Source organism: Eupeodes corollae, chromosome 1 (genome assembly GCF_945859685.1).
Source record: "Eupeodes corollae chromosome 1, idEupCoro1.1, whole genome shotgun sequence".
Classification (NCBI taxonomy): Eukaryota; Metazoa; Arthropoda; class Insecta; order Diptera; family Syrphidae; genus Eupeodes; species Eupeodes corollae.
The window spans coordinates 6,920,917-6,932,446 of record NC_079147.1 but is presented as its reverse complement, the minus strand read 5'-3'; the positions used below and the strand labels follow the sequence as shown (position 1 = coordinate 6,932,446).

At 33.7% G+C, this 11,530-nt stretch overlaps 1 protein-coding gene and 1 pseudogene across 2 annotated transcripts; one reads left to right on the top strand and one right to left on the bottom strand.

Moving 5' to 3' along the window:
* Nucleotides 1–1,114: 1,114 nt before the first annotated feature.
* LOC129942162 (uncharacterized) lies at nucleotides 1,115–1,981 on the bottom strand. 2 transcript variants are annotated; one of them, XM_056050981.1, is made up of 2 exons: nucleotides 1,524–1,981; nucleotides 1,115–1,471 (listed from the first exon to the last, which is right to left on the bottom strand). In XM_056050981.1, the coding sequence occupies exons 1-2, from the start codon at nucleotides 1,842–1,844 to the stop codon at nucleotides 1,322–1,324; spliced, it is 471 nt and encodes a 156-aa protein (XP_055906956.1). In that variant the 5' UTR covers nucleotides 1,845–1,981; the 3' UTR covers nucleotides 1,115–1,321. The 2 variants fall into 2 exon arrangements, with proteins under 2 accessions (XP_055906956.1, XP_055906957.1); XM_056050982.1 differs by having other exon boundaries at nucleotides 1,536–1,974.
* Nucleotides 1,982–2,915: 934 nt separating this feature from the next.
* Nucleotides 2,916–5,978, top strand: LOC129942541 (double-strand break repair protein MRE11-like; annotated as a pseudogene).
* The last annotated feature ends 5,552 nt before the right edge of the window (nucleotides 5,979–11,530 follow it).

Sequence of the window (11,530 nt, the reverse complement as noted above, 5' to 3'; positions counted from 1 at the left end):
ATATAAGAACAAGTATTATTCGATTGAACATAAGTTAAAAATAACTTATTGATATAAGCGTTGTACTTCACTGTATGTCAGTTGTCACAATAGCTTATTCCGACTTAAGCTTCTTTAAACAAATATATTTTTCGGAATAGGTTATCGAGATTTTTTAATACAGATATAAACCGTCATACAAATGTAATTTTTGTTCAAAAAGACATAAGCTACTATGATTTTTTAATTTTAACGGTTTATTATTTTGCGCAGAGTATTAAGAACCGGACTTAAAAATAGCTGAAAAAGAACTTAACAAGATTAGCACAAAACGGCTTATGTCGACTTAAGCTCCTTTAACTTAATACCACAAATCTAGTCAAGTCCATTAATGTCAACAGCTCATCATGTTTTTTTTTTCATTTGACTGAAAGTTAAACGGTATTACTCTGTAATTTATTTGTTTTCTGGACTATTCCATTTAATGGCTCCGTTCAATCTTGAGTTGGATAGGCTATCCTGGATATGTAGATACCTTATATTTAACAAGTTGGAAACTTAAATTGAGATAGCGCATCACAAAAAATAAAGCCAACTTTTAGCTTAAAAAAAAAACAAGACAATCTATTTTATTTCGAGGCACCAAATTAGGGCAAATAATTATTCCAGTGGATAATTTTAATAATTTACTGGATTTATACCGAAAAACATACACATTTGAAAATAATTGTCGTAATCGTTTAAGTTCAACCATATGATGAATCAGCTGTTCTGTCAAATACCCACATATACCAGAAGTTCTTGGATTCCTCTTTTTGAAATCCCAGCTGTTTTGGATCAGCTATTTCCTTAAAGGTAAAACACTAACAAAAAGCAGCCAATGTTTAAAAAGGAATAAGTAATATTTCTTAATAAGAACAATTCGTGATTGACTTTTAGCTTGTAGCTTGCATAAAGGGTTTTTATAAAGAATAATGTTTTAGGTTGTTTTTACACCTATGTAAGGAGTTTTTTGAAGATAGTAATGTTGTACTTTCTGAATTATAAAATGAACTAGCTTCCTTGCCAGTAAATTATGTTATCTGAACCAGCAGAATTACTTTTAGACTAACATTGTACATGAAAAGAACGGATATAAAGAACTATTTCAAAATTATATTTCATACGGACTATCAAATTTTGAATCGGAATACAAATATACGAGTACGTTCCTTCTTACGTTTGCTCAAATAACTTGAGCAATTAAAAGTTCATAAATCATAATCTATTCAATTTGCAACCAAGAACATTTTTTTGTTTTTGAGAATTATCAATTTATTTCACTTGCTACGAAATTATACGTTTAAGATTTTTTCCCTTTAAAAAAGTCAGTAATGCACTTCTCCGATTTTTCGTAAAAAACTTTTATATCATTGGGAATAGTTTCCAGATGCTCTTTAAAAAACTCTTTAGTTTTGTTCATATTGTGATGCATGTTGCTCGATATCGAGTTCTAAATCAGAATAATAGACATTTTTCCAATTGAAAGAAAATAAAAAACATACGAATATTAAAACCTCATTGTCGAATTTGGTGACAGCTTGTTTGATTTTGGAACTAATTTTAACACTTTCCTCTGCTTCTCCCCATACTCCCAAACATGCTGTTAGATAAACGGCTCCACCTGCGATCAAAGTTTTAATTAAAAACATTCTTATTCCACCAGACGATTGTTTTTTCTTGACATCTTGACAAGCTCTATGCTGAATGGAAGTCGTTTGACTTTTAAGAACTTTGGAGAGAATGGACATGTTGTTGGTTCTTCTTTTCGGTGGAACATTGTTAATAAGTATTTCACTGCAATTTTGAGTTTTTTTTTCTGCCATTGTTATAATCGTATTTATTTTAATAAACTATATCTACTATATTACATTCAAAAAGAAGATTAAAAATTAGAAACGAATGTCAGAAATTGTTTCAAAATATGATTTAATACTCGGAGTTGTTTGTATTTGGAATACATAATTCCTTAGAACATACTTACAGTTGTCAAGAAACAATTAATTTGTTTGAGGTCTATAAAGGTTTTGTCAAACATTTTCTTTGCATACTTAATCAAGGTAATTTAGATCATTGGTAGAGATATCGGTTGCATGCATTCCGATATTTTGGACTAATTCGGTATTTCTTAGTCTTCCCTAGTGCCTTTAACTTACATATGTACATATGTACATAAGTACTTCCATGTGGAAGATAAATACTTAACATATTTAAACGTTCTACTTTAAAGGTTCTGAAGTACCCTTAAGGAACCACTGATGTTGTTTCTCGATATGCTTGGAATTTAATTAATGTCAGAGATATTCATCATAAATGTCATTAATTTCAAACTTGGAACCTTCAGTTGATCATGAAGAAAGGACCAAAAACATTTTATGATAAACACAAAAAAAACTCCTGTCCAAGTCCATAATAAGTTATGATTTGCATTGTAACGACAAAATCCTTATAACTCTTCTAATATGGCAAGGAAGGTACCGATTTCATTTAAATGAAAAAACATAATCAGCTGTAATTTTGGCTAAAGTATACTTGACGTTCATGGAACGAAAACTTTCTGCTCTAAGGAAAATGACCAGAAAGATTTTACAAGACTTCGTAAAGTCTTATCGTAGGAAAATTGCAATCCATATTTTCTGAAGAACTTGATGGATTGTGGATATCCTCTCCAGCTGAATCTCTGGAAGTCGGGTTGAGAGAGTTGAAACCCCGAAAAACTTAGATATCCAATCACTAACCTAGTTCATGCAAAACAAATTATTTCTGTTACAAAAAAAAATACTTCTCTTTAAATCTCCAGATTTATATAGCAGCAGCAATTCCACAAATCTGCAAAATATAGCAGTAAAGTTGCAGTAGACAAAAGGATTATTCTATTTATTTTTTGTACAGAATGCATGAAGACAGGTAAGTGAGGCCTTGATTGCGTGAAAGATTTCTTGATCTCTTTTGCGCTTAAGACACTGGAACGCATCCTTAATATCCATATTAGAGACATTCTAGAAAAATTTAAGCTGGAAGAATCTCATCATGCATATCTCAAGGGTACGTCTACGAAACCAGCCCCGCATGAGGCCTTGCTAGCTTCCTAGACGTAGAAGATGGTTTAAATAACGTCCTTCCTCAATCGATTCACGATGTTTTTATTCAAGAATGGATAATTTGTGTTCTAAGTGATAAAATGATTCAAGCTTTGTTAGGTAACACAGTCTCTCCCAAACTCATAATTAGAGGAACAACCCCGGGCTTTTGTAATAAAATTAATAAATCGGGTGGCGCAACAGTCCGTTGAGAACCTCTTTCATGACAGTCCAACGCACTAACCATCATGCCACGGGTACTCTTATGATTTTAGTCATGAATAAAATCCTCACAAAGTTAAAAAGTTGTGGGGTGAATGCGGTAGCTTATGCTGATGATTTGGTTTTACTGGTTTCGCGAAAGTTCGATGGCTCTGAAGATAGTAATCAGCTGGGCCATGAGCAGGGCCCTAGCTGGTATCAATCAGAGCAAAACTGAACTGATGCTCTTTACAACCAAAACTAAAATACATGCCTTTACGCTACCTCAACTGAACGGTCAAATTCTGTCTTTATCTTTCAACTCGAAATATCTAGAAGAAATTCTAGATCCCAAACTAAACTGAGAGAAAACATTGAAAACGGGTTAAGAAGGCCTGCATTGCCTTTCACACCTAAAGAAAAACTTTTGGTAAACAGTGTGACCTTTAAGCGAAAATGATTTTGTGGACGTTCAAATCATTTGTACGTCCTATTTTGTCATGTGGATCGATTGTGTGGTGGCCTGCACTTAACAAGAAATACAATGTCCAGAAACTAAGCAAGGTTCAAGGAATGGATAATTTAGGCATTACGGGGGCCTTTTGATCCTGCCTAACAGATGCCTTAAATGTTATTCTGCACCTCAAACCTACACACTAAATATTTAGTATCGTTTTATTTGGTTTTCCAGCGGATATTTTTGAGACTTACTTACTTCTCTGAATACTTAAATGTCTCTAGAACTTTTCAGCTACCTGATTGGACCAGTTCATTCTAAGCGGAATTACCAGCTATCAAAGAAGAATGCAAAATACTCAAATCAGACTGAAACCAAAATAGAAACACGGATATCTTGAGTAAAAGCAAGTTGGCTATCAATTTGACCACAACATTATCTATACTGGTCCAACAATGTCGAAATGAACTATCTAGCCTCAACATCAACATCAACCTCCGTATCACTCTTATTTGAGTTCTAGGTAATAGTTGAATCAAAGGCAATTAATGGGCTTATTAGTTCGACCGGCAAGTATCGGTCCTTCATAGCTCACTGGCAGAGAGGGTAAACATTCCTCTTTACTCAACTTTTCTGACAGAATCAGGTGGAACAGTCTAACGGACTGTATCATATATAGGAAGATATGGCCTACCGTTACATCGAACTATTAAGCAGACACAGGCATGATATAGCCAGGGTCACTGCAATATGTACCGGACATTGGCCTTTAGGAGAGCATGCAGTAAAGCTGATTATGACTCACAATACTCATAGGAAAGCTTCCACTTTCATGTAAATGTCGTGCCCTGGTCGGTTCTAGAATCTTAAGGTTCGAGAGGGCATTCCTTAAAGATCTTGATGAACTATCCGAGATGAAAATCAGGGACCTAATTTGCCTTTTTAATGCTACGAAATGGCTCTAGGATCCCTAATTTTCTTAATATAAATCAGTAATTTTATATTTTTTTAAATTACAATAGTTCAACGAGTTTATAGTACTAAAACATGTCACTTTCTAGTGATAATTTAGTCACACAACAACTAGACAGCCTTTTTTAAGGCAATCTCTTGGCAGCTGACAGAACCTTTAAGTCCCTTATGTGAACCTGCCAATGTTTGCATTCCACTTTCCATCCCTCAAACAATTCTGCGGTAATACTTGAACTTCTAAGTTCAAGAACACATATCAAGATTGTGGCATGTTTAACTTAAAATATTCTTCCCTCGCATTTTGATATTCAAACTTTCATACCAATGTAATGTTCATTTGCAAAAATACTCAAAATTATGTATTAATTTTATTTCGTATAAAACTTGATTTAATTTTTATATTAAATAATTAAAACAAAACATAAATATAATGGCTTCTGAACAATATCAGAGACAATTACAGCCACCGACAATCACTTGGGTTATTGCGAAAAGTATCCAATACGAGGAAACGACATCTTAATTGCATTCGAAGGCATTCTTGAACTCGCAGTGGAAAAAGACATTGATTTTATTCTTTTAGGTGGAGATTTATTTAAGTGTTCCTACTCTTAGTCAGAATTCTTTACATACATAAATGCATACAACTTTTACGGCAGTGTATCCTCGGCGACCGACCAATATCTATTGAGTTCCTATAAGATCAATCGTTAGCATTTCATGATGCTCTTAACCAGACGGTAAATTACGAAGATCCTAATGTTAATGTATCCATTCCAGTATTCTCGATTCATTGCAATCACGATGATCCCATTGGTTTTGGCAACCTCAGTGCCCTTAATATCTTAGCTACCACAGGTCCCATCAACTACTTTGGTCGCTGGACCGATCTCATCCAAGTTGATATTAATGCCATTCTTCTGCGAAAAGGAGAAACACAAATAGCCCTCTATGGCCTTTCTCACATCCACGATAATCGCTTGTGTCGACTCTTTCAAGCTGTCAACATTTTAATAGAACAACCTAATGAATCCACCGGAGAATGGTTCAATCTCATGGTAATCCACCACAATCGCGTCGATCGAGGTATGAAAAACCAATTTACCCAAGAAGCTCTTCCGGATTTCTTGGATTAGATTCTTTGGGGTCTTGAACATGATTGTCGGGTTGAACCAGAAGTTAATGTGAGGAAATATTTCTTTGTCACTCAACCGGGTTCATCGGTGGCGATATCATTGGCAGAATGTTGATCCTTACAGACAGATGTAGCAATTCTACATATCCAGCTGATGTAGTTGTTTTTATCAAAAAGCTTAATAAGAAAACGAAGATTGAGACAAAAGACTTCGATAAGAATGTCATGACCGATAAATCCAAAATGGAGCAAAATAAGAATGAAACAAAAGTTGAGTATGTTGCTGATCGTTACTTTGATGAGGTCGATGAGGATAAGAAACTGCAAGTAATTATTTCCAAAGTCCTATCTGAGATGTGTTACAGCAGCGGTTCCCAATCTTTTTTAGTCGCGGAGCATTTTTTGCGTGAGAAATTTCACGCGGAGCACTTCGTTGCACATACCTATGCCATTTTACATGTAGCAAAGAAAATAACGTTTTTTTTTTTAAATTTCGTTTATTTTATTGAATTCAGGAAACAGTTTCTACAACGAAAAACACAAGAATAATGTTAACTTAATAAGGAATTTAATGATTATATTATATACATTATAATCATATGGAGTTTCTTTTAAGTGGGAATAATGTGCCTGCCTATTTTTGCATACTGCTGAAATATCTGGTTAGATTTGGGACAACTGCAACCGTATATCAGGTTCTTTATCGAGACGGGATCTTTATTTTGTTTTGGTTCCAACATATGCAGAGAACAATGATATTGTACATACATAATGTTGTTTCAAACTGCAGAAGAATTATGATAGCTTTCTTTGACAGTGAACTGAACTCGTCTTTCAACATACACCAGAGTTCTGATAGAGTTCTTTATTGCAAAAAGTTCTTTTATCGAAGAATCTGATGTCAGGTCATTCAAGAATTTAATCTGCAATCGATTAATTGAGAAGTGATGTAATGGTTTTAAGCTATCAATAAGTTACTAACCAAGAAAAGAAGCTCCTGGATGGAAAGCATCTACATATCGAATTCTTAATTCATATGATCCCTCAGCGAAGAAACGCAAGCGCCCAATTTTATAATTGGAGGAACTGAATAACACTTTTTTTCTGGATCACAGGATCTAAAGAAGACATACGACAAGTACTTAAAAGCAATTTCGCTGACTGTAAAATATTTTTGAAACCTAAAAACCAAAAGGTTTATTAACATGTCGTCCAAAAACAAAAAAGAGAAAATGTACACACAGTCATTGTGGCAACTCCAAAGGATTGAATGCATCCCTTAAAGATCTTCTGATAACTCTTGGCTGTCGATATTGCCTTTCTTGAACCTCCTCTTCATGTGAAATTCTGCGTGCAATGGTGAACATTTTAGTTGAGTTTTACTTTATTTGTTAATAAAATTATAAAAGATTCATTCAATAAAACTTTTTTTTCTTTGAATTTGTTTCATATGTCAAATATTGCAAAACAGCTGTTTCGAACATTCATAATTTTCTTCCCCGCTTTTCAAGGGAAAAATAATCTCCCGATGAATTCATTATAAGAGAATTCTGTTTCCGGGAGAACACATCTACCGGGGAGAACTTTTCCCGGGTAATATTTAGAATTGGTCCTAATATACATATTTGACAGATATGCCAATTTCAATAACCAACGATCATCATCACAACATGTCCCCCACAACAAAGTTGTCGTCAATGAAGAAGTTCTAACTTCAGCGTGAAGAAGTAAAGGTGTACTCGTATATACATAAACTACTCATGTCATCACACAATACGTTAAAAAGCCTTTAGCCGCGATTTAATAAAGTTAATTATTTTCAAGCTTTCGTCCAACACCTCTTTAAGGGAGACCGGCATTTTTTTCATTGCGAGTACAATGCGGTCTAGAACGGTTTCAACTGGTGCATCCTTTAACAATTTGCTTTATTCTTGCGACGGCACCGGATGTTTTTCCATTCATGGCCTTGGCACCGTCCGTGTATACTTTCACGTAGTTAACCCATCGTACGCCATGCCATTTGCAATACAAAAAATTGTCAATAAAATTAAAAATTTCACCACCAGTTGGCAACGACTTGCAGAAGAGCAGATCTTCTTGAAAGGGCTGTAGATATTGGTAGTGCAAAAATACTATTAAAATAGCCAACCCCGAAACAAAAAATTATGTGACTTTCATTCGTAAAAGTAAGTAAAGTAGCTTTCGCATTCTCCGCTTACCCTCCGATTCGTCTTGATATTGTGTTATTTTACAAAGGAACGGTGTCAATTTTTTGGCCTTTTCACCCAACAAACATTCAACAATGTCTTTAAGACATGGCTTTATTAAGTTTTCAGCAAAGGTATGGGCCTCGGAAACTTACCAAGGAGGACCCCATCAACGCATTTTCGTTCACTGTCTTTGAGTGATAAGTAGGTTTGGGGATCATGACGAAATCTAGAATGCCAAAAATCTCGAATGCCGAAAATCTCGAAAATAAAAAAAAATTATCTCGAACGCAAAAATCTCGAATCCACAAAAATCCAGAATTAACAAAAATCTCGAAAGACTCTATCTAGAAAAAAATCTCGAAAAAAAATATAAATTCGAGATTTTTTGTTTGTATTTTTAACAGTTAAAAGTCAACAAAACACAAATACATCAGTTTACCCAATATTTTATTTTCTGAGCAAGAAAAAAAATGTTTGCAAACAATAAGAAAGGTGCATTTGTGCAGCAATGTGCAATTGTATGATTGATAACTTTACTTGTCAACTTTAAGTTTGCTTAGGAGCAGTAAGTTATCCAGAATGTATGTTTGAATTTTTGAGGCAATGTTTAAAATTCGCGCGAATTTAAAACATTGCCTCAAAAATTCAAACATGCATTCTGGATTTTTGCATTCGAGATTTGTTTTTTCTACATTTTGGCATTTCAAGATTTTATTTTCTAGATTTTTGTTTTCGAGATTTTTTCCATTCTAGATTTTTGTTTTCGAGATTTTCGTATTCGAGATTTTTACTTTCTAGATAATTAATTTCTAGATATCGTGGTAGACCCGTAGGTTTGAGATTTAGTTAGTTCAGAATACTTTATTTCAAAGAAATCTGGATGATTCCCTGCAAAGTGATGTTTCATTTTGGCTGGAGAGATTGCACTGTTCGGCAACACTTTGTCTTAAATTACGCTTTGAAGTTTGTTGTCAGGGTCTACCACGATATCTAGAATTTAATTATCTAGAAAGTAAAAATCTCGAAAATGAAAATCTCGAAAACAAAAATCTAGAATGGAAAAAATCTCGAAAACAAAAATCTAGAAAAAAAAAATATCGAATGCAAAAATCCAGAATGCATGTTTGAATTTTTGAGGCAATGTTAAAAATTCGCGCGAATTTTAAACATTGCCTAAAAATTCAAACATACATTCTGGATAACTTACTGCTCCTTAACAAACTTAAAGTTGACAAGTAAAGTTATCAATCATACAATTGCACATTGCTGCACAAATGCACCTTTCTTATTGTTTGCAAACATTTTTTTCTTGCTCAGGAAATAAAATATTGGGTAAACTGATGTATTTGTGTTTTATTGACTTTTAACTGTTAAAAATACAAAAAAAAAATCTCGAATTTAAATTTTTTTTGAGATTTTTTTCTAGATAGAGTCTTTCGAGATTTTTGTTAATTCTGGATTTTTGTGGATTCGAGATTTTAGTGTTCTAGATAATTTTTTTTTTATTTTCGAGATTTTCGGCATTCGAGATGTTTGGCATTCTAGATTTCGTCATGATCCCTTGTTGTCACTTGTCTCAGCAAATCAAAAATTCAAATATTATTCGTGGTACTTCCTTTTAACTGATTTTTTTTTGTGCAGCATTGATCACCTTGGAACTAGGAGTAGCAACCTATCAAACTCAAAACCTTCAGAAATCTCTGACGCCTCTATGGCGTCATTTTCCTTCGCACTAAAATAAGTAAATATATGGAAAACCGAAATTGAGCAAAAAATGTAAAATAAGAGAAATTATTTAGTGCGTCACATGCTTTAAAAACAAAAGTTATTAACCGGGGATTACTATTTTACGTAAATTATGATTTTGTTTGGACATTTCAGCATCTTCGGATGCTTTCACTTGCTTATTTTAAGGATCCAGACTTAAGCCAGCGAACCATTCGAGAATGTTATGTATAAAACAAAATAAAGTTAAACTCACGCACTAAAAGCTACTGCAAATATTAACACCGTACTACGTTTAAAAGTTTGCATGAATTCAAAAACTGTTTTTATTTCAATCGTCTCTCTGCATGAAAAAGTGTTCCTTGCAATTATAAAATTATACTTCTTTTTGTCTTTTCTCGGTATTCGAGTGAATGTAATTGCCTGCAGGCTGTCGTTGAAAAAACAAAAAAAATATTTGAAATTTGTTTGTAGTTACGAGATTTTTTTTTATTCAAACGGCTGCGATAAAAATTACAAGACGGAGATCAGAAGCCTAAAATGATCTAGTTACTAGTTCGTTTTGGAATTTTTATATTTTTAATTTTGAATATTTATGTTGAGCACATGTATATTCTTCGCGGAGCACACTTTGGGAAACCAGGTGTTTCAGGATAGTTTAGAAAATGATGCCAGATTCTATTCTTCAATTATACCAAGAAACTGACTGTCTAAACTTCCGAGCGAAGAAGCCATTGACGACAACCTTAAATTATTTCGGGACAATGGTGCTGAAATACACGAGGAAATAATAAAAACATTCGAACTGCTTGGCACAACTAAAAAAGTTAGAAATGAAAAAGTCGATTCGTTATTTTGCTTGTCAACAAATAAGTTGTCTGAAAAGAAATCTTCTGCTTCTCGCAAAACTAGAACAACAATTGAAGGAATTGATGATGACTGATAAATTTAGTGGGGAGTTTAATCAAAATGTAAAATTTCATTTATTTATAAAAACAATAAATGTTAAAATTTGAGTTTTTTAAGTCTAAAACAACAAACAAGTGCCAGCTTCAAATTCTCTTGAGTTTGATGGAAGTTTACCGCAAAATTGCTTGTGGCTTCCAGAAAGGAAGCAAGGAGGTGTTATTTTTTTGGCATACGGCTGAAAATGCTTTAAATTCATCTGGACCACCAACCAAAAAGATATCAGAAAAAGGTAAATTTCTTAAACGAAAGTTTATTATTAAGAAGTACGTGTCATTATAAGTGTGGTGTGATAAAAAAAAAAGGCTGCTACAAACCTTAAGGCCAGAAATTGTACTGGCGGTGGGCCAAACTGTCTAAGGGTCTACGTCTTAATTGGAATAAAAGAGTCGATAGAAGGTGTAACAGCAAAATCTTTAAGACTGGAAACAAGAGAAAAGGTAAACAAAGAAAATGTTCAACCTCCGGAAAACGAACCTGTAGTTGAAGGATACCCCTCAGTAATTAGTAATTGAAGCCCTGTATGACGAACCAGAATCAACACTAGTAAATAATACAACCCAAAGGTTAGCCTCGTCCGAGTACAAGTAGTACAAAGAAGAGGACTGACTCAAAAGCTTTTGATGAGGAACTTAATTATTAGAAGAAACACGACAAAAGTTTACCGAGCTCTTGACAAAATGTATGAATTTAAAAAAAATCAATGAAGATTATTTCGCCATAAAAAAAAAACTTAAGGAAGTTGAACGACACAACCAAAGCATGG